General features: G+C 43.8%; 1 protein-coding gene across 2 annotated transcripts in view; it reads left to right on the forward strand.

The window, feature by feature from the left end:
• The window catches only part of dync1li2 (dynein, cytoplasmic 1, light intermediate chain 2), an 83,290-nt gene that overhangs the window by 42,103 nt on the left and 17,787 nt on the right, over positions 1-23,400 (forward strand). Inside the window, exons 6-11 of one of the 2 annotated variants that reach the window (XM_080186685.1) lie at positions 3,449-3,542; positions 5,679-5,814; positions 7,157-7,268; positions 8,368-8,427; positions 13,014-13,055; positions 16,566-16,668. In XM_080186685.1, coding sequence (XP_080042811.1) covers positions 3,449-3,542; positions 5,679-5,814; positions 7,157-7,268; positions 8,368-8,427; positions 13,014-13,055; positions 16,566-16,668 — 547 coding nt within the window. The remainder of the gene's footprint in view (positions 1-3,448; positions 3,543-5,678; positions 5,815-7,156; positions 7,269-8,367; positions 8,428-13,013; positions 13,056-16,565; positions 16,669-23,400) is intronic. The other variant, XM_080186686.1, reaches the window with a different exon arrangement.

Raw genomic sequence — 23,400 nt, forward strand, 5'->3', positions numbered from 1 at the left:
TAACAGTGTTAACAAGGGGAACCAGCATATTTAACTGTGATTAACTGGATGCAGAGCGTTGACTGGCATTTCATTTGTACACTATAAATAGACACAAACTAAAACAGGTATTTTTATTCAGTTAATTTGCCACGTGCCTGTCTGTATCTTGTTTCATTGCTTCTGCTTTCAGCCAGAGTTGTTCATTATTCTGCCATTGACTCTCACTCTGGGCCAATGCTTTGTTTCATTACTGCTAAATTTACCTCCTTTTGTTCCATCGTATCTTTATTTTATCTGTCCACCCTGTATCCTGTCTCAGACCTACCCTTTGCTCCTCCTCCTCTCTCAATCCTCTCACCTCACCCTCCCCCCTATGTGTCCTCACCCACCCACATGCACTCTCGCATTCGTGCTTTTACACTTCAACATAAGAACATAAGAAATAGGAGCAGGAGCAGGCCATCTAGCCCCTCGAGCCTGCCCCACCATTCAATAAGATCATGGCTGATCTGAAGTGGATCAGTTCCACTTTCCCGCTTTCTCACCATAACCCTTAATTCCCTTGTCTATCAGAAATCTATCTACCCGTGACTTATATACATTCAACGAGGTAGCCTCCACCACTTCATTGGGCAGAGAATTCCAGAGATTCACCACCCTTTGAGTGAAGGAGTTCCTAAAAGCCATCATAGCTCTATCTCCCTTCAGTTACAAAGAAGTCGTATTCTACTTGAAAAGTTAACTGGACTGCATGGTAGCACAGTGATTAGCACTGCTGTCTCACAGCGCCAGGGACCCGGGCAGCACGGTGGTACAGTGGTTAGCACTGCTGCCTCACAGCATCAGGGACCCGGGTTCAATTCCTGGCTTGAGTCACTGTCTGTGCAGAGTCTGCACATTCTCCCCGTGTCTGTGTGGGTTTCCTCCTGGTTCTCTGGTTTCCTTCCACAGTCAGAAAGATGTGCTGGTTAGGCGCATTGACCCGAACAGGTGCCCGAATGTGGCAACTAGGGGAATTTCACAGTAACTTCATTGCAGCATTAATGTAAGCCTTACTTGTGACTAATACATTATCTTTAACTTAACTTTTTCTCTCTCCACACATACTGCCAGACCTGCTGAGTATTTCCAGCACTTCCTGCTTTTATTTCAGATTTCCAGTAGCCGCAGTATTTTGCTTTGATTTTTGTCTCCTGACACTGAAACTGTGGCAGTTGAGTTTGGCTTGTATGATTGTAATGCATAGATATAAATAAATGATTGAAAGTGTGTAAAGATTGGCTGCACTTCTCACTGTTATCAGCTGCCTGTTTGGAATATCATTGGCGTGACTTCCCTCTCGCCAACAGCAGCATTTTCCAGCAGGAACTCCTGAAGCAGTAATCTGAGTCTGAATCACTGATTTTCCACCCTCCAGTTGTGCCCCCGCACCCTTAACCCTAAGGTGCAGAGATTGTTCATAGTGCCTTGTGTGGCGCTGCAGCTGCAATCCTGTTACAAAGTGATGCTGGAATCTTCCAAGTATCTGCACTTGGGCCTGTGAAAAGATTGACAGTGTGGTTGCAGTCAGTGGGCATGCGTGCAGACACAGCCCAATCCCTGCTATTGCTGTATTCCCATCAGTTAGTGTAAAAGTGACATCATCTGGCTAGGATCAGCTACTGCAAAGAATGTTACATTGAAATGGGGCAGAATAAGGAGGAGGGTTTTGTGTGTGTGTGTGTGTGTGTGTGTGTGTTGGGGGGGCGGTGCGGGAGACAGTGTTCCTGATCCCACCTGATTGCCCTATTTCCAATACCTTTATTCCTCATCCAACCTTGCCAACCCTGTTTTGAAATGCTAACATGGTCTGTCTTTCCACTGCCCTCTGCTATTCCAATCTCAGCAACCTCAGTGTTTAAAAAAGGTTCCCGTGTGCGTGCGCTCTTGCTTGCGCACACAGCCTCGCATTTAGTTATCATACCTGTCTGTCCCTTCAATCATTGGAAATAACCTAAACATTGGGAGACTGAAGCCACTGTTTTCATCAACGTCCTGTCAAGTGCTTAACCCTCATCCACCCTCCCCACTACATCAAAGAATTTTATCAGTTAGTCACATATGATTTGCCTTCGTCAAATTGGATAAAGTAGTTATAATGGTTATGTTTGCTTCACCGATAATCAAAAATCTTGAACTAAGAATCCACAAATCCAAATCCCATCATGGTGGTTGATTCATAAAGATCCAGGAATTTAAATTTGCTGTCACCTTTCTGCCCCTAATTTCAGCATAAGGCAATATTGCAGCTCTATGTTTAACTGAGATCACTGTGCCCTCATCAATGCTCTTTCTGTTTGTAGCACAATCACTTTCCTTATTTAGATGTCTTCTATCTTTTCCCCACAATATTTTAGATAACAGTCCTGAGATAGTAATGCCTGAAATGTTGTGTGTTAGGTTTTATTTTTCACCATATTCCATCTATATCCAATTTAAAAAGCTTTCCCTCTAACTTTGTTACTGCCAACTGGCTAAGTGTTTGCCCTTGTTGTCCTGAAAGTACCCAGTCTTGCTGGGGTGTCATTTAATGGAGTGTTACCATTACGGTTGATGGACAAGTAATCCAAATCTTGAACTAACAGCTCTGAACCCACTATGCACTTCAAGACTTTTAATTTAGTTGAATAAAAAAACTATAGAATTTTTTAAAATGCTGGTGTACATAAACTGATCATGAGGTTAGGTGCATTGGTCATGCTGAATTCTCCTTCAGCGTACCCAAACTGGCTCTGGAGTGTGTGACAAGGGGATTTTCGTAGTAACTTCATTGCAGTGTTAATGTACACCTACTTGTGATGCAAATAATAAATTTAATAATAAATAAAAGTCAATTTTAAAAACGCAACTGCTTTCATGTTCTTAAGGAAATAAATCCTTCCTTATCCTCTCTGGGCCGCAATGATAACTTCCGTCCCAGGCCACCCTGGTTAATTATTAACTGCCCTTTGAAGTAGCCTGGTAGGAACTCAGTTGAATCAAACCAACAAGTAGCAATTGAAGGGCAGAGAACCATACTATCATCTTGGAGTGACTGCGAATGGGCAATAAATGCCAACATTTAGGAGTAAAAATTGAAGTTGAGATTGTAAGTTTTATTCAGCTTTAATCTCTAGGGCTTCAGTTTTAATATCTTCCAGATGACAGGATAGAAATCTCTACGTTAGCTGTATACATCCTCTGTGTGATGAGTTCAGATTGGTTATATGTTGTGGAGAGAACTCTAGGCACTGTACTTTGGGGCCTTGACCTTGTCTGAAAGTATGCTGATTTCTTGTCTCTCTCTCCGTCCTGAATGTGTTAGAAACCCCTCAGGGGTTCTGAGGTATGTAAAGTGGCTGTATTTCTATGTTGTGATTACTAGATTGCTTGCAGTTTATTTGTGCTGCTCGGTTGCTAAACATGTTCCTTTCTCTTTCCTCTGCAGTGTGATGCAGTCAGTGTACTAGAAAAGGAGCATGATTACCGAGACGAGCACTTTGATTTCATACAGTCACACATCCGCAGGTTCTGCTTACAGTGTATCCTTCAGCAGATGAGTGTCATCAGAATGCAGTTGTTGACACACCCCCTCGTCTCATCCTGAAGAGGCTGTCTGTATTTGTTATCTTCTCTCATCAGTTAGATATGGAAATTGGAAAGAACAGATGGGAAGCGATCAGTTCATTTAATCGTTGCTTATTGGACCTTTCAGTGCAAAATTGGCTGTCATATTTGCCTGCAAAAATGGGCAGCAACTTATGGCTGTTTGCAACGTACTAAGGATGTTTCAAGGTGCTACATTATTAATGAATTTGTATTTATTCATGGAATGTGGACATTGCTGACAGGATCAGCATTTATTGACTATCCCTTGTTGCCCTTGAAAAGGTGTCTTGCTAGGCAATTTCAGAGGGCATTTAAGCACCAGCCCCATTGCTGTGGATCTGGAGTCATGTGCCGGTCAGACTGGGTAAGAATGGCAGGTATCATATCCTACAGTGTAGAAGGAGGCCATTTGGCCCATCGAGTCTGCAACGACCATAATCCCACCCAGCTCCTATTCCCGCAACCCCACATTTACCCTTCTAATCCCCTGACACTTGGGTCAATTCAGTTCAGCATGGCCACTCAACCTAACCTGCACATCTTTGGACTGTGGGAGGAAATCCACACAGACATGGGGAGAATGAGCAAACTCCACAGTGACAGTGACCTGAGGCCAGAATTGAACCCGGGCCCCTGGCACTGTCGGACAGCAGTGCTAACCACTGTGCCACCCCAGAGTAACTTTATTGCAGTGTTAATGTAAACCTACTTGTGCCACTAATAAATAAACTTTAAAAAGTTTAAAAATACTTTCACGGTTTATTCCTTAGCCATTGCCCTTTGTCTTTCTTCTAAAGGCCATGAAAAAAATGTGTTTTTGCAGTTTTTGGATTATTCTAGTAACCAATCGTGGTTTTATACAAAGCTCTCTAATGAGGCGAGATTTCCTGGTATGTTCATGCGTTTTAGCTTGTTGAATAGCTGATTTAGCAGAGGCAAGGTCCAGGTTCAAGCCCCAGCCTGTCGAGTTAGCAGACCACAAACAGGACATTGAAGAGGCTGCTGTGTTATGAAGGAAAAATTGAAGTGGTATTACCACACCTGATTGCCACCCAATCTCACAGCTCCATGATAATCATTGCCAAGGTTCACTCTTGAAGAATCAGTTAATGGTGATTTGAGGAGAGGTACCAGTTGGCAGCCTGCACAATATGTGAAAATATGAATTAGGAACAGGAGTAAACCACTCGGCCCTTCAAGCCTGAAAAGATTATGACTGATTGTAACCATCCTGTCTATGCCTGATAACGTTTCTCCCCCTTGTTAATCAAAAATCTATTTAGCTCTGCCTTTAAAGTTGTTCTAACATTCTGCTTCCACTGCCCTTTGAGGAAGAGTTCCAGACACTGACGAGCTACAAAGAGAAAAAAATTCTTCTAAGCTCAGTCTTAAAGGAGTGACCCCCTTATTTTTAAATAGTGACCCCTAGTTCTTGATTCTCTCACAAGAGGAAATGTCCACCTTGACAATACCCCTCAGGATCTTAAAGGTATTGATGAAGTCACCTCTTACTCTTCCAACCTCAACTTGATGCAAAGCTAAACTCTCTAACCCTTCCTGAAAAGACAGCCCGCGTCTTTGGAAATGAGGGAGAGGGGGAGGAAGAGAATTAAACCAGTTTGAAAATAAGAGGGGGAAGAGCATTAAAACACCCAGATGTCATTTGAAACATGAGCAGAGTGTTGAGTTGGGTGGCAACTGTGTTAGTTTAAGTGTAACCAAAATCACAGGCATGCCATTCTAAGCCAGCCCTGAGCACAGAACACCCAGGTTTAAATGATTGAGTCAGTGATTCTTGTATATTACTCAAAGAACTAAGGCAGTATCATCACTTGTTGCATCTCTCAGCATGTTTTAAATCCTCAAACTCTTGACAGTTTGATCTTAACCATTGTCAAGTCAGGCAATGGTTAAACTGCAGATTAGAAATAAATTGAAATCATTGTGACTTTGGCCTTAAATGTTAATGTGCTGATTCAGGACCAGGGAAAATGGTTTTTGTCTCCTCTCCTTGCCAAACCTGCACCAAACAATCGCCAGTCAAATGGCTTCCTTAACCAGCCTTTCAGATGGTGCTGCCTTGATCTACACATCAATAAAAGAAGAGAAGAATGTTGATCTCTTGTATAAATATCTTGTCCACAAAATGTATGATTTCCAGTTTACTACGCCTGCCTTAGTGGTGGAGAAAGATGCGGTTTTTATGTAAGTACCTGCCCTAAAGTATGTGCTAGAGTTATGCCAATATGCCATTGTGACAGTACACTTGCAGTGTGTCTCTGAGTAACATGCCAGTGATTTAATGTTGGCTGAGTCTGCGCTGAAACCCGAAGCTGACAGCACTTTCCAATCTGCTTGCATTGTCAGGCGTGGCTGACTGAGTAGCACTCTGGCCTCTGAGTCAGAAAGTTGTATGTTAAAGTTCCCCTCCAATAATTGACCATACTCCAGTGTAATACTGACAGAGGGCTGTACTGTCATATTTCCTATGAGATGTGAAACTTAGACCCTGCTTACCCCCTCAAGTGGGTATAAAAGTCTAACAGATAAATAGTCTAACAGATAAATAGATCATTGTTTCTAAGGAAAGTGGGATGGCTATTCCCAATCTCATGGCCAATGTTTGTCTCTGAATCAGCATCACCAAAACACTGTCTCATCATTTATCACAAAACAAGTTACTGCAGATGCTAGAATCTGAAACAAAAACAGAAAATGCTGGAAAATCTGCCAGCATCTGTGAAGGGAGAATAGAGCCAACATTTTGAGTCTGGATGACCCTTCGTCAGATCTGGCTAAGGGTCATTCGGACTTGAAACGACGGTTGTATTCTCTTTCCACTAATTGTGGGAGCTTATTAATGTGCAAATTGTCAGTCAACAGTCAATGCACTTCATTGGCTGTAAAGCCTGAAAGATGTGCCAGTTAGGCACATTGGCCCACGCTAAATTCTCCCTCAGTGTACTTTAGGCACCAGAGTGTGGTGACTAGGGGATTTTCACAGTAACTTCATTGCAGTGTTAATGTAAGCCGACTTGTGACGATAATAAATAAACTTAGTGCTTTGAGTCCTTCTATGGTTGTCGAACAAACTATATAGATGCAAGTCTCTTCTTTTCCCCCCACCAAACCAAACAATGGAACCCTCACTAGCTAATGATTGGATTTTGTAGCCTTGAGCACTTGTTTTGTACATTTTAAAAAATAAAAGAAAATCTCAGTCTAACCTGTTTCCTATCCCACCATTGATTTGATGGTTGAGGAGAAATTATATCATGCAAATTTAAGCCAGGCTTCTTAACAGGAGAGTAATACACTCTATACTGCCTGCAGATTTCTGGTGTTGCTCATTGTGAATCACAGGTTATGCTAAACTGTAATGGCTTGTGCATATTGTATACAAGTCTCTTCAGCATAGGTCTAGCTATGGCGTGATATTTCCCTCCTTTTAAAATAGCACATTCTATGACTTCACGTGAGTGATATTTATAATTTATTTTGAATGCATTTGCAATGTATTTTACTGTTGTTTCTGTCTGTTTTTCAGTCCTGCAGGATGGGATAAAGATAAGAAAATTGCTATTTTACACGAGAACTTCGCAACAGTGAAACAAGACGACGCTTATGAAGACATAATCGTCAAGCCCCTGGTCAAAAAGGTAATATTGTTGATAGAGTTCCACTAGTGCTCACCTTGCTCGGTTAAAACTGGCTCGTCTTCTCCTCCTGAGACCAAGGCTGGTGACCCCCACCAACACTCAGCTCTGACACCCACCCAGCTCACAACCGAGCAGCAGCCCACTGATTCTCCCCACTTGGACCCACACTCAGAGAGGAATGCTTAGTTGGTAAGGGGCTGAGAGTTCTGTTGCTGCCCATGCCCTAGCTTAAGGATTGTGAAGGTGAGCAGTGAGAAGGGTGTGCGATTGGGAACACAGTTATTAGAGGTTACTGACAGCTTTTAAGGAGGTGTTGGACAATCACTGGGAAATTTGTAAAGTGCCCAGGAGAGTAATATTTTGAATTCCTAGAGGATTGACAACTGATTTACATGCATGAGTGTCCTCTCGGGAGTTAATGACACCCAGACAAGCGCACTTTTTAGACACCTCATTTAGATCAGTGTTCCGTTCTGGGCATTGTGTATCAGCAAGGATCTGTTGATCTTGGAGTGAGTACAGTGCAGATTCACCAGAATGATAGAGGCTAAAAAGAGTTAAATTATCAGGAAGACTTGCATTCCCTTGAACGATTAAGTAGTGATCTCAATCTTCAGGATGATTAAAGGATTTGATTGGATAGATCGATAGATAGAAACTATTTCCTCTATTTGGATGGTGGGGAGCCCAGAATAAGTGGGCAGAAACTTCAAAGTAGAGCAAGGCTGTTCTGGAATGATGCCAAGCAGCATTTCTTTATAGAGATGGTAATGGAAATGTGAATGTTCTTCCTGTTTAAAATAAATTGTTGATGCTGGGGGCTCATTGAAAATTTCAAACTGGGATTAGTAGGGTTTTTTGTTAAATGAGGCCATTCAGAATTATGGAACCGATAAATTTAGGATACAAATCAGCCATTTTCTGATGGAATATTGGGACAGGTTCAAAGGGCTGAATAGCTTCCTTCCTGCCTTCTCTTTCTTTGAGCCTCTAGTGGAGCAAAAGCTGACCATTTGAGAGAAGAACTAAGGGAATGTTGCTGCTCTCTCGGGTTTTTATCATTTCTCAAATATTCATTTTAAATCACATCTTTTTTCAGCCTGTCCACGATAAAGAAGTGGCTGCAGAGGACGAGCAAGTTTTCCTGATGAAGCAACAGGTAAGATTGCAGTGCTGCGAGTGTTTGAGCTCTACCCCCTCTCCTCCTACTTAAGAACAACCAACATCTTGTGAATTGGGAATGTTCTCCCAGTGCATGTGGAATTGTGATCCAGGGCACACATCAACATATAGGTTAGGAGCAGGAGGAGGCCATTAGGCCCTTTGAGCCTGCCCCATCATTTGATAAGATCGTGGCTGATCTGACTGTGACCTCAACTCTACTTTCCTGCCTACTCCTTAAACCTTTTGACTCCCTTATCAGTCAAGAATCTATCTCATTCAACCTCAGTAATATTCACCAACACTGTCCTCACTGTCTCTGGGGAAGAGAATTCCACAGACCGTTGACCTTCTGAGTGAAAAGCGTTTCCCCTTGTATGTCATAAATGGAAGACTCCTTATTTTAAACTGTATTCCTTACTTGAGGAGATGGTGGGTAGTGGTAATGTCACTGGACTAGTAATCCAGATACTTGGGTTTGCGCTGTGGGGACATGGGCCCAAATCCCACTGTGAGAGTTGGTGGAATTTAAGTTCAATGAATACATCTGGGATATAAAGCTAGCTTTAGTGATGGTGACCATAAAATAACCATAGTTGTTATAAAAACTCATCTGGTTCGCTAATGTCCTTCAAGGAAGGAAATCTGCTGTCTTTGCCTGTGACTCCAGTAATGTGGTTGACTCTTAACTGCCCCTCCTGAAGTGGCCAAGCGAGATGCTTAATTCGGGGGCAGTTAGGGATGGGCAATAAATGCTGAGCCCCACATTCCATGGAATATTTTTTAAGAAGGCACTTGTCTCCTGCAGGGGGAGCATCCTTTCAGTATCTGCCTTATCCAGTCCCCTGGGGATCACTGTTTCTATCAGGTCACCTTTTATTCTTCTAAACTCAAATGGATACATGCCCATCCTTTCCTCACGAGATCGGGGAAGGCGGGTGTTGTGGTATTGTCACTGGAGTAAAAATCCAGAAACCGAGGTAATGCTCTGGGATCCAGGTTCAAATCCCACCATGCCTGATGGTGACATTTGAATTAAAAGTCTAATGAAACCATTGTCAATTGTCGGGAAAAACCTATCTGGTTCATTAATATCCTTTAGGGAAGGAAATCTGTTGTCCTTACTTGGTCTGGCCTACATGTGACTCTAGATCCACAGCAATGTGGCTCTTAAATGCCCTCTGAAATAGCCTTGCAAGGGCATCTGGGGATGGGCAATAAATCCTAATAAATCTTGTAATTCAAGATTTCCCCAGCCAGGAATCAGTTCACTGAACCTTCCCTGTATTGTTTTGAACACTATAATGTCCTTTCTCGGGAAAGGAACTACATAGTACTCTAGGTGTGGCCTCATAAATGCCCTACACAATGATTTTTTTTATATTGGATACTTTTATATTCCATTCTCTTGCAAAAAATGCCAAAGTACCATTTCCTTCCTAATCTTCCTAAGATTGCCTATCAATCTTCTGTGATTCGTGTATCAAGTAGACTTTGTTGCCCTCCAGTGGTGACATGGCAGAATTCTACCTTCCTGGGTATTTCAGTGTCTATATTTTTAAATAGCTGCATTTTAAGTGTTCTTTTAATTTGACGTTGAGGTGGACCGGCACTTACGTTTCGAAGTGCCTTTATAGACATGACAGGCTGGTCTGAACTTTGGGGGTTTCAAAAAAATCATCTGTCTGTGTCCTCACACCTGTTCACCCATTACCCCTGTGCTCCCTGAACCTACATTGGTTCCCATTTAAGCAAGGTCTTTGTTAAAATACTCATCCTTGGGTTTGAATCCCTCCTGGGTCTTGCTTGCCCTCCATCTCTCTGGAATTTCCTCCCTAAACTGTCCCATCCCTCCACCTCCTTAAATATCCTTTATTAAAACGATTAACCTATCTCTTTGATCAATCCTTTAGTCATGTGCCCTAATATCTGCTTGTTGAGATCGATGTCAAATATTGTTTTATAATTCTCCTATGAAGCACTTTGGGACACTTGTTTTAAAGATGCTGAATAATTAAGTGTTGTTTGTACTAAGTTTAAATGAATTAGCTGTGTGCACTTAGTGTGAATTTCTGACACCCCAGACAGACAGCCCCCAGTAGCTTCCATTTATTTATTTGGCACAGTGGTTAGCACCGCTGCTTCACAGCGCTAGAGACCCGCGTTTGATTCTAGACTTGTACGAGTTTGCACATTCTCTCCGTGTCTACGTGGGTTTCCTATGGGTACTCCCATTTCCTCCCATTGTCGAAAAGACATGCTGGTTAGTTGAATTGGTGCCCGAACAGGTGCCGGAGTGTGGCAACTAGGGGGATTTTCACAGTAACTTCATTGCTAAATTATTGTAAACCTACTTGGGATGATAATAAAAATAAACTTTAAAAGTAGCTTACATTAACATTGCAATGAAGTTGTAGTGAAAATCCATAGTTCGTTCCTTGCAAGAAATGTTCTGTGATAAGGAAGGCTGATTTGTGTACAGCAGGAAGATAGATAATTCACAGGCACTAAAGCTGCAGCTAGTTTCTGCTCAGTTTAGAGTTACCATTTTTGGAAAGCTCTGTCAAACTACTACAAAGAGCAGTTTCATTTTTTAAAAAAGCCCACCTCCTTACACCTTAGAATAGCTTAAGAATGGGCAAATGTCAGACTTGTCAGTGACGCCCACATTCCAAAAATTAATTTACCAGGAAAAAAGATCCTAATTGCAGAGAGTTTGTTTTTTCAGGGGTGGAGGAACTGGGGGCCATGAGGTCAGATGGAGGGTAAAGTTTGAATTCTTCCTATAGCCTGAATTAGACTGTCCTTTCCCTTAACCGTCTCAGGTTTAAGTTAAAGTTTATTTATTCGTGTCACAAGTAGGCTTACATTCACATTGCAATGAAGTTACTATGAAAATCCCCTAGCCGCCACACTCTGGCACCTGTTCAGGTATACTGAGGAAAAACTTAGTATGGCCAATGCACCTGACCTGCACATTTTTCAGATTGTGGGATGAAACCGGAGCACCTGGAGGTAACCCATGCAGACACGGGGAGAACATGCAAACTCTACACACACAGTGACCCAATTCAGGAATCGAACCCGGGTCCCTGGTGCTGTGAGGCAGCAGTGTTAATCAAAATTTGCCATTAAGTCTCACTGAGTACTAATGTTGTAGGGGCTGGAAGAGAATGCTTATCGGAATTTGCCCAGAGCGCTCCACATCTGGAGTTCTGAACCACTGGAAGCTGCTGAGCCCCAGCTAAGTGTGACTCTGCCTCTATTCCAACAACCACAGCTTGCATTTAGACAGTTCCCTTAATGTCGTGAAGAGTCCCAGTGTTCTAGAGCTCTGGAAGCCTGTTGTAAGTTGAAGTGTCTGAGCACTGCATCTCAATGCAGTGAGATGTGTAAACCTGAAATTATTCTGCAAAGGGAAGAGAGGTAAACAGAGGAGTCCTAGTAGAGTAACACTACCTGTAGATGCTCTGCTAACAGCGGGAGGGTGACTGAATGGCATGGCGGGTTAGGTGTTTATGCACATCCAGGACCCTTGTTTTAATCTTGCCTTTAAAGTTTAATGGATATTTTAAAAAAAAATAATTCTTCGATGATGTTTTGTTGCCCCTGAGAATGTGGCAGTCTACAGTCTACTTCAGAGGGCAATTAAGAGTCAGCCTCATTGGAGTGGGGTTGGAGTCACATAGCAGACAATGGGTTTCGTTCCTCTGAGTTCCAGCCCTGGCTCACTTGATAGCACCCTTATCTCTAATTCACAAGATTCTGTGTTCAAGTTCTAAACCAGGGCTTGAGCACAAAAATCAAGGCTGACTCGCTGCTGCACTAGTGCTGCTTGTTGGAGCTACTCCCCTTTTGAATTAGACCTTAGACTGAGGCTCCATCTTACCTGCTTGGGCTGAAGTAAAAGATTCTTTGCCACTTTTTCAAAGAGCCCCCCCCACCGGTGTCCTATATTTAATCCTCAATCAACATCACAGAAAGAGAGGATCTGGATTATTACGTTGCATGTTAGCTGATGGCGTTCTTGTAACAGTGACTGCACTTCAACAGTACTTCATTGGTTGTAACGCATGTGGAAATGTTTGGAGTCATTGAAGGCCCTGTACAAATGCAATTCTTTCTTTTCTACTAGAGGACATCAGTTGGGTTTTTACGATAATCCAACAACTTCATGATTACTTTCACTGAAGTTATTCTCAAACCGCCCAGGGTGGGATTTGAACTCTCGTTCTCTAGATTATCAATCTTGGCTGTGAATACTGGTCCAGTAACAACCACTACATCAACATACTCCACCTCTATGGCTTTGAGCTTTTACAGTACTCCATGTCACAGAAAAAGCAGAATTATGAATCATTTTCTGCCCTTTGCTTCCACCCCATCGCAAATCTGAAAAATGAGATTGCACAGAAAAAGATGCTGCCTTTTGGCCATCATAATGCACGCCAAACTTCAGCCTTTGTAGCAGCACAATACAGATCGATGAGTTGGCAAAGCTGTAGGAAGGTTTCCAGTTTCTCTCTCTGATGAGACAGTATCTCCCTTTTCAGATGTACTCTAACACTACCCTTTCTCTTGCAGTCTCTTCTTGCCAAACAGCCTGCCACTCCTTCAAGACCTGCCGTAAGTCCGAACAAATGAGAGCTTGAACTGTCTGAAACAAAAACGTGTTTATTTTTTAAAAACCAAAAAGACTTTATGTTCCTCCGGACAGCCCAGTTATCCCAATGAAAAAGGGTCCCTTCTGTGCTGAGCTGGTGCTCCTAAAGCTGTCTGTACATGTGTGCTGCTTGATAATTTGGTTTTAGGAAGCCAATATCCGCAGGTTCCCTACTTCACCAGCAGATTAACGGGCCCTAGTGCAAGCAGAAGACTCAAATTTAACAGTGTAAGAGGGAGCTGTCTCTCAGACTCCTGGTACTCAAACAGGTGCAATACAAAAGCAGGTTCAGCTGCCCCTCCTTTGTGTCTCTTGCGTTGAAGAACTGCCAGTGGTATAGGCAGCCTGAGAATGGATGGAGCTTGTGACTTGATGCTTGGGTGCATTGCTCACATACAGAGTGTGGAGATGCCGGCGTTGGACCGGGGTAAGCACAGTAAGGAGTTTCACAACACCAAGTTAAAGTCCAACAGGTTGGACTTCAAGCTGCTGCTGTGAGACTTCTTACTGCACATACAGAGTGGCAGCCTGACAATTGACTTTGCTGCAGCAAGACTTTACAATGTCACTTGGATGAACTGTGTGCAAGGAGGGGAGCTGGGAATGTAAGTCTTCCCCATGTTTATACTGCAGGCCAGCGAGTGTTCTGATGGGGCAATAACGTGCAGTTCGCGTAATGAAATTATTCTTTCTAGACTTTCCTTCATGCTGTTTGAGGGGCTGTAAGAGAGATCGAGGTGGGGACATGATGCTGAAAGAGGTCATTCAGCCCATTATTTCTGTGCTGACTTTGTGAGAGCAATCCAATCTGGCTATTCTATTCTTTCCTCTTGGCTCTGCATCAAAACCTTATCCAGGTTTCCCCCTTCCCTGTGTCAAATCATTGCATTCTCCAAGTTGAGGGGCAGGAGGTGAGGAAAATCTTTTTTACTCAGAGGGTGGTGATGGTCTGGAATGCACTGTCTGAGAGGGTGGTGGAGGCGGGATGCCACCCACTCTCTTAAAAAGTATTTAGATGAGCACTTGTCTCATCATAACATTCACGAGTATGGGCCAACTGCTGATAAACGGGATTAGGTGGGAGTTCAGGCATTTCTCGCATGCTGGTGCAGACTCGATGGGCTGCAGGGCCTCTTCTGCATTGTATGATTCTGTGATCCTTTATCATTGCTGCCTTGGGCACAGTTTTAAGTTGGTGATTCTCAGCTGTGACACCCCATCTGGAATAAATAGGCTTTCCTTGTTCATGACACTGAAACACTTTGCAGTTTTAAATGCCCCTGGTGTCTCTTCATTTTCTCAGCTCCCATACAAACAATTACAATTCCTTGCCTTCCAAAAGAAAGATAAACTTGCATTTATATCTTCAGATCTTTGCAAAGCAATTTACAACCAATGAACCTTTGAACCAACAAAGAAATTTATTGCTTTAATGTCAGAAATATAGCAACCAATCAGGTCCCTGATACCATGGTGTTAGTGACTGTCCCAGTAAATCTGAGGCCTGTATTAATGATCAGAGACAGAGTTCAAAGCCCACTGTAGCAGCTGGGAACTTTAATTTCATATCACCGAACAAATATGGAATAAACTGCTGGTATCAGGAATGGTAACCGTGAAAGTATCAGATTGCCTAAGAATTCGTCTAGTTCACTTCAGAGGAGGAAATCTGTAGTCCTTGTTTAGTCTGGTCTTTTTTTTTATTATTATTCATTCATGGGATGTGAACATTGCTGGCAGGCTAGCTTTCATTGCTCATTCCTAATTGCCCTCGAGAATCTGGTGGTGAGCTGCTGCAGTCCCTGAGGTGTAGGTATACCCACAGTGCTGTTAGGAAGGGAGTTCCAGGATTTTGATCCAATAGCAGTGAAGGAATGAGTCATGATGGCTCCAGACCCACTGCAAGGTGGTTGACTTGAAATCACCCTCTGAAATAGTCCAACAGGCAACTTGGTTACATTGAAGATGGCTCACCACCATCTTCTCAAGAATAATGCTGGATAGGCAATAAATGCTGGCCTTACCAGCAATGTTGGCATCCTGAAAATTAATTTTTAAAAAATCGTGAATGCCAAAATCCTACACACGCCTGAGATAATGACCTTACAATTTGTTTCTGTGCTGTGAGTTGAGTGATAAACATTGGCCACAGGGCATTGGGGTGAACTCACCGACACTTTGTCTGCCTGAGAGAACAAATGTCTCATCCGTAAGGTGACATTTCTGGCAATGCAGCACTCCCTCAGTACTGCACTGGCACAAGCCAATTAATAGGATGAAATGTGAATAAATTGCACTCTGCGCTGCTCTCTTTCAGCTCAAGATTAAATTGTTGATTGAATAGGAAGCTAGCAGATAAACTCAGCAGGAAATAACCTGGTAAAGAGTTTGCATTCATTGCTTGTGATATTCTGTAGCTAAGCAAAAGGGAAAAGCCACAATGTGTAATAAACTGCCTGTAAGGATGATAAAATCAGATTCAATAATACATTTCAAAACAAATTGCGTATATATTTGAAAAGGAAAGATGTTCAAGATTATGGACAAGCCGTGGGGATTATTAATTGGATATCTCTCTCAAAGAGCCAGAACAGTATGATGAGTTCAATGGCCCTCTGTGTTGTATGATTCCATTGTACTCTGGCAGTCAGGAAGACCTGAGCTGAAAGATCATCTCTCTGGATTAGGTAAAGTCAGTTCTAGATTTGGTCAGTTTACGGTGACAGTGGTTAGCAGTGCTACTTCAGCGCCAGGGATCTGGGTTCGATTCCCGGCTTGGGTGACTGTCTGTGTGGAGTTTGCAGGTTCTCCCGGTGTCTGCATAAGAACATAAGAAATAGGAGCAGGAGTAGGCCATCTGGCCCTTCGAGCCTGCCCCGCCATTCAATAAGATCATGGCTGATCTGTCGTGGCTCAGTTCCACTTTCCCGCCCTCTCCCCATAACCCTTAATCCCCTCTCTTATCAAAAACCCATCAACCCGCTTCTTAAAAATATTTAGCGAGGCAGCCTCCACCACTTCAACGGGCAGAGAATTCCAGAGATTCACCACCCTTTGAGTGAAGAAGTTCCTCCTCAACTCCGTTCTAAACCGCCCCCCCTTTATCTTGAGGCTGTGCATGGATTTCCTCTGGGTGTTAAGTTTCCTTTCACAGTCCAAAGATGTGCAGGTTAGGTGCATTGCCATGCTAAATTGCCCCTTAGTGTCAAGGACTAGCTAGGGTAAATGCATGAGGTTATGGGGATGGGATCTGGGTGGAATTGTGGTTGGTGCAGACTCCTTCTGCACTGTAGGGATTCTGTGATCTCAAGAGAAAGGATTTGCTTATTTTTAAGCTGTATCCAAGTGCTAGATGTGGGGGAGATATTGTCATATTCCGGCAGTGTAGTCTTGCTCATGTCATATGTTTTCCTTATATATCAGTGTGTTTAAAGTCAAACCTGGATAACCTGTTTTACTGTGATTTCTCTAAGGATTCTCCAAGGCAACCAGGTGGCTCCCCCCGGACCCCAAGACAACCAGGTGGGACAAACATGGTGACTGCAGTCCCACCCATGACATCAGGAACTCCAAAAGGTGAGCGCTGTAAGCCACAGGTAATGTTGTAGCTGTTGGTGAGCATGCAGGGGGTTAATGCATTCATTTATTGAATGAATTAAATATTATATGGATCACAGACTGAACAAAAGGAAAGGACTGCATTTATATAGTGCCTTTCCTGCCTTCTAGATTTACCAACGTGCTTTACAATCAAAGGGCAGCATGGTAGCACAGTGGTTATTGCGCCAGGGACCTGGGTTCGATTCCCGGCTTGGGTCACTGTCTGTGTGGAGCGACTGTGGCGACTAGGGGAATTTCACAGTAACTTCATTGCAGTGTTAATATAAGCCTGCTTGTGATTAATGAACTTTAGAAGTCCTTACAGTGCAATTAGTATTGTAAATTGGTGACCTGCTTACATGCAGCAAGATCCCGCAATTGGCATCCCAGGAGGAAATGATACAAGATGCAGGACAGTTAAGTAAAAGAAAGCTACAGAATAGTTGGTTGCCCTGAGTGAGTGTATTATAGCTAAATTTGCCTACTGTGCAAAGGTAAGAAAGCAAATTGAGAGGAGGACACAGTCTGCAAAGGGATATTGAAAGGCTCAGCAAGTGGCAAAAAATTGGCAGATGGAATACACTGGAAAATTGAGAAATTTCCCACTTTGGGAAGAATAGAAAAATAGAATATTACTTAAATGGTGACAGAGTGCAGAATGCGGCAGTACAGAGGATCTCCTGGTGCATGACTCTCACAACATTAGCATGTAGGTGCAGTAATTAGGAAGATATTTGGAAAGTTGGTCTTTGTTGCGAAGGGGAGAGAGTATAAAAGTAGAGAAGTTTTGTTACAACTGTATAAGGAATTGGTGAGACCAAAGCTGGGGAGCTGTGTTCTGGTTTGGCCTCCTTGTTTAAGGAAGGATATGCCTGAATTGGAAGCACTGGGGCTTGTCCCTCCTTTATTGTTCTGACCTTGTTTTCCATAGAGTCTAATGCTTGTGCATCTTCGTGATACCCCAGGGAGACTACCTCAGTTGCTTGAAAAATACATTTCTCCTCCTTGAGGCAAATTCCAGTCTCTTGAAATCTTTTTAGCATCTCCTGTTATCTAGCTAGGTGCTCAGCTTCTGTCAATCCAGGTAACAAGACATCATCCTGGTGCACTACAGCTCATGGCAGTCCTCGCAATAGACTCCATTGTCCTCTAAAAGATAGCACATGCCGATGACCCATCAAAGTGTACGTGCGCATACTGTAACAAACCTTTGTGCGTGTTTATCGTAACATAAAGGGGACCTAGTGGTAGGGGATGGGGATATGGCTAAGGTCTTGAATAACTTTTTTGTTTCTGTCTTCACGGAGGAGGACGTGAATAATTTGCCGGGTGTTAGCGATGGAAAGGTGGTAGGACTGGAGGGTCTTAATGACATTACTGTTACTAGAGAGGTGGTGCGTGACAGACTGGAGGGGCTGATTGTGGACAAGTCCCCAGGACCGGATGGAATGCATCCGAGGGTTCTGAAAGAAATGGCGGAGGTTATAGTGGATGCCTTGGTGGTTATTTTCCAGACGTCGCTGGATTCCGGGGAAGTGCCGGAAGATTGGAAAACGGCTAATGTTACGCCGTTGTTTAAGAAGGGTGCCAGGCAAAAGGCAGGGAATTATAGGCCGGTTAGTTTAACGTCTGTGGTAGGTAAAATATTAGAATCAGTCATTAAGGAGGAAATTGCGAGGCATCTTGAAGGGAATTGCTTGATAGGGCAGACGCAACACGGTTTCATTAAAGGGAAGTCGTGTCTGACAAATTTACTGGAGTTCTATGAGGATGTGTCTAGGGCGGTGGATAGAGGAGAGCCGGTGGATGTGGTCTTTCTGGATTTTCAGAAGGCGTTTGATAAGGTACCTCACAAGAGGTTACTGCAGAAGGTCAGAGGACATGGAGTTGGGGGTAGGGTGTTAGCGTGGATAGAGGATTGGTTGTCAAATAGGAGGCAGAGAGTGGGGGTCAATGGGTGCTATTCGGATTGGCGGTTGGTGACTAGTGGAGTGCCCCAGGGGTCGGTGCTGGGGCCTCAGCTATTTACCATTTATAGAGATGATCTGGAGGAGGGAACCGAGTGCAGGGTGTCGAAATTTGCTGATGACACCAAGATTGGGGGAAAGGCAAATTGTGCGGAGGGTGTGGAGAGTCTGCAGAAGGATCTAGATAGGCTGGGCGAATGGGCCAGGAAATGGCAAATGGAATTTAATGTTGGCAAGTGTGAGGTGGTCCACTTTGGTAGGAAGAATGGTAGGAAGGACTATTACTTACGTGGCGAAAAACTGCAGCAGGCGACGATGCAGAGGGACCTCGGGGTCCTTGTGCATGAGTCGCAAAAACCCAGCCTGCAGGTGCAGCAGGTGGTCAGGAAGGCGAATGGGATGCTGGCCTTCATAGCGAGGGGGATTGAATATAAAAGTAGGGAGGTCTTGCTGCAGCTGTATAGGGCATTGGTGAGGCCGCAGCTGGAGTACTGTGTGCAGTTTTGGGCGCCGCACCTGCGCAAGGATATTTTGGCCTTGGAGGGAGTGCAGAGGAGGTTTACTAGGCTGATACCGGGGTTGAGCTATGAGGAGAGGCTGAATAAACTAGGCTTGTACTCGTTAGAGTTTAGAAGAATGAGGGGAGATCTCATTGAGACGTATAAGATGATGAATGGGATGGATAGGATGGAGGTGGAGAGACTCTTCCCGCTCAAAAAAGACAGTAGGACTAGGGGGCACAGCCTCAAGATAAAGGGGGGGCGGTTTAGAACGGAGTTGAGGAGGAACTTCTTCACTCAAAGGGTGGTGAATCTCTGGAATTCTCTGCCCGTTGAAGTGGTGGAGGCTGCCTCGCTAAATATTTTTAAGAAGCGGGTTGATGGGTTTTTGATAAGAGAGGGGATTAAGGGTTATGGGGAGAGGGCGGGAAAGTGGAACTGAGCCACGACAGATCAGCCATGATCTTATTGAATGGCGGGGCAGGCTCGAAGGGCCAGATGGCCTACTCCTGCTCCTATTTCTTATGTTCTTATAACCTGAGAAAGCATAGTCTAGTTGCAGATTTGTCAGACTTGTATCCAGCTTTGTATAAGACTGACCTCCGGCCAGCTTTACACGCAAGTCTTCAATCTTCAGCATTGGATACTTATCTAACTTGGCAGATTAATTCTTAATTTGTAGTCTCCATCGATACAGGTGGTCTTCTCAGACTGTCAAGAGCAGTGGATGCCACATAATACCATTTTCTTCCAATCTCCTTAGTTCCCTGTCCAACTTTTCTCACCAAGGCATCTGATACTGGTCTTACTCTTAAAAGAAACAAGGAGTTGCCTTTGGATCTACATATATCTTCATCTGGGGGCCCTTGATTTTACCTAACTTGTCACAAAAAAACATTCTCATACTTCTTCTTTAACTCAGCAATCCCCCTTCCTGGACTTGGAAGCTTTCCATCCAGTTTAAGTTGATTACCTTGAACCAATCATGGTCCAAAAGACTTGATGCGGAGATGCTGGCGTTGGACTGGGATAAACGCAGTAAGAAGTCTCAACACCAGGTTAAAGTCCAACAGGTTTATTTGGTAGTAAACGCCGCTAGCTTTTGGAGTGTTGCTCCTTCATCAGGTGAGTGGGAGTTCTGTTCACAAACAGGGCATATGAAGACACAAACTCAATTTACAGAATAATGATTGGAATGCGAGTCCTTACAGCTAATCAAGTCTTAAAGGTACAGACAGTGTGAATGGAGAGAGGGTTAAGCACAGGTTAAAGAGATGTGTATTGTCTCCAGACAGGACAGACCCAAAAGACTTGGCCCTTAGCCTGACACTTCAATTACTGGGAGCTGAGCAGACTACAGCAGATAGCTTCCACGTACGGGGGTACCTGCATGCAACTTGCCAGGGTACCTACTATCATTTCTGATATTCTTATCATTGCTGAGATTTCTCTCTCTACATTCCCGACTTGTGGACTCTATTTTACACTGCACTGTTATCATGGTAATTCTGTGCGACCACTGTTCTATCCAATTTGTGTAACTTCAAAGAGAAAAATGGTAGTTTGCCTTCAGTTTATATCTTAGCCACTGGTTCTGGGGAATTTAATACTGAATTAGGAAGACCCAGTGAGACATTAAATGAAATATTCAGAGTTGTGAAGCGTACAGGTAAATTTAGTCCCAATATAAAAGCAAATTACTGTGGATGCTGGAATATGAAACCAAAAGAGAAACTGCTGGAAAATCTCAGCAGGCCTGGTAGCATCTGTAATGAGAGAAAAGAGCTGATGTTTCGAGTCCAGATGACCCTTCGTCAAAGCTTTGAAAAATGGTCATCTAGACTCGAAACGTCAGCTCGATTCTCTCCTTACAGATGCTGCCAGACCTGCTTAGATTTTCCAGCATTTTCTCTTTTGGTTTAACCCCAATATGTTGGACAAATTTATAAACTTAAGGGAGCAGTCAGGGTGAGTGAGTGATGCAGATCTTAGCTTGGAAGAATGAATTGGATTGATGGTTCAGGTTTAGCTACTTTTGACTAAGCATGTGGGAGTCTGTCCCTGTGAGTGGAAAAGATAATGTCCAGTCAGAAAGGACTTGTGGCCAGTTACATGGTCTCCCTCAGTTAGTAAAATGGAATCACTTTAATTTATTTTGGGAATATGACTCTGCTGTTTATTGACCTGGTTGAACTCGAGCCTGGATGGAGCACTCCTAAACACAGTAAAAAGTCTGACAACACCAGGTTTTAGTCCAACCTATTTATTTGATAATATTCTCACTAGCTTTCGAGGGGACAGCCTCTTCGTCAGGTGAATGGAGAGTTCTGGCCTCAGACAGAGCATATAAAGCACAGACAGTTTAGAGATTACTGATTAAAATGCGAATCCTTACACCTAACCTGCTGTTCAAGACCTGAAGTGGCTGACAATGTGAGTGGTAGGAGCACTGATCACAGTTTAAAGAGATGTGTATTGTCTCCAGACAGTACAGTAAGTGAGGTTTTGCAAACCCAGGCAAGTCACGGGGGTTACAGATAGTGCGACATGAACCCAAGATCCCTGTTGAGACCGTCCTCATGTGTGCGGAACTTGGCTATCAGTCTCTGCTCAGCGACTCTGCGCTGTCGTGTGTCGTGAAGGCCCCCTTGGAGAATGCTTACCCGAAGGTCAGAGGCTGAATGCCCGTGACCACTGAAGTGTTCGCCAACAGGAAGGGAACAGTCTTGCCTGGTGACTGTCGAGCGATGTTCATTCATCTGTTGTCGTAGCGTCTGCATGGTCTCCCCAATGTACCATGCTTCGGGACATCCTTTCTTGCAACGTATCAGGTAGACAATGTTGGCCGAGTTGCAAGAGTATTTACCATGTACCTGGTGGATGGTATTCTCACGTGTGATGATGGTGTCCATGTCGATGATCCGGCATGTCTTGCAGAGGTTGCTGTGACAGGGTTGCATGGTACATTGGGGAGACCATGCAGACGCTACGACAACGGATGAATGAACATCGCTCGACAGTCACCAGGCAAGACTGTTCCCTTCCTGTTGGCGAACACTTCAGTGGTCACGGGCATTCAGCCTCTGACCTTCGGGTAAGCATTCTCCAAGGCGGCCTTCACGACACACGACAGCGCAGAGTCGCTGAGCAGAGACTGATAGCCAAGTTCCGCACACATGAGGACGGTCTCAACAGGGATCTTGGGTTCATGTCGCACTATCTGTAACCCCCGTGACTTGCCTGGGTTTGCAAAACCTCACTTACTGTACTGTCTGGAGACAATACACATCTCTTTAAACTGTGATCAGTGCTCCTACCACTCACATTGTCAGCCACTTCAGGTCTTGAACAGCAGGTTAGGTGTAAGGATTCGCATTTTAATCAGTAATCTCTAAACTGTCTGTGCTTTATATGCTCTGTCTGAGGCCAGAACTCTCCATTCACCTGACGAAGAGGCTGTCCCCTCGAAAGCTAGTGAGAATATTATCAAATAAATAGGTTGGACTAAAACCTGGTGTTGTCAGACTTTTTACTGTGTTTACGCCAGTCCAACGCCGGCATACCCACATCAGGAGCACTCCTCCCAGGCCACTTTGGAGATGGATTACAGCTGCAATACAGCCCGCAGTGAGCACTTAGCTGTGATTAAGTAACTTGTGGCAGTGACAGAGCAATTTGCCTACTTTTGATCGGACTTCACTTCAGTGGGAAGATGGATCTTTGTCACTAAAACTTGATTATACAATGTAAGCTAGCCTATGTGGGACTCTGAATTCATCAGTAATTATCACACAATCTCTGTGAGCTACGTGTAGAATTTAAAATCAGTGAAGGGAATAGATAAGGTAGAAGCAGGGAAGTTGTTTCCATTGGCAGGTGAAACTAGAATTACGGGGCATAGCCTCAAAATAAAGGGAAACAGATTTAGGACTGAGCTAAGGAGGAACTTCACACAAAGGGTTGTGAAACTGGAATTTCCTGCCCAGTGAAGCAGTTGAGGCTACCTCATTGAATGTTTTTAAGGCAAAGATAGATTTTTGAACAGTAAAGGAACTAATGGTAATGGTGAGTGGGTGCATAAGTGGAGCTGAGTTCAGGAAAAGTTAGCCATGGTTTTATTGAATGGCGGAGCAAGTTCGAGGGGCCAGCTACTCTTGATCCTAGTTCTTATGACTCTTGAGCCTGTGGGTAGGAAGACGAGCACTAGAGGGCCCTCTTCTGGTTAAATGTAGTAAAGTTGG

This window comes from Carcharhinus amblyrhynchos, chromosome 4 (assembly GCF_965287045.1).
Source record: "Carcharhinus amblyrhynchos chromosome 4, sCarAmb.v2.hapA, whole genome shotgun sequence".
NCBI classification, from domain to species: domain Eukaryota; kingdom Metazoa; phylum Chordata; class Chondrichthyes; order Carcharhiniformes; family Carcharhinidae; genus Carcharhinus; species Carcharhinus amblyrhynchos.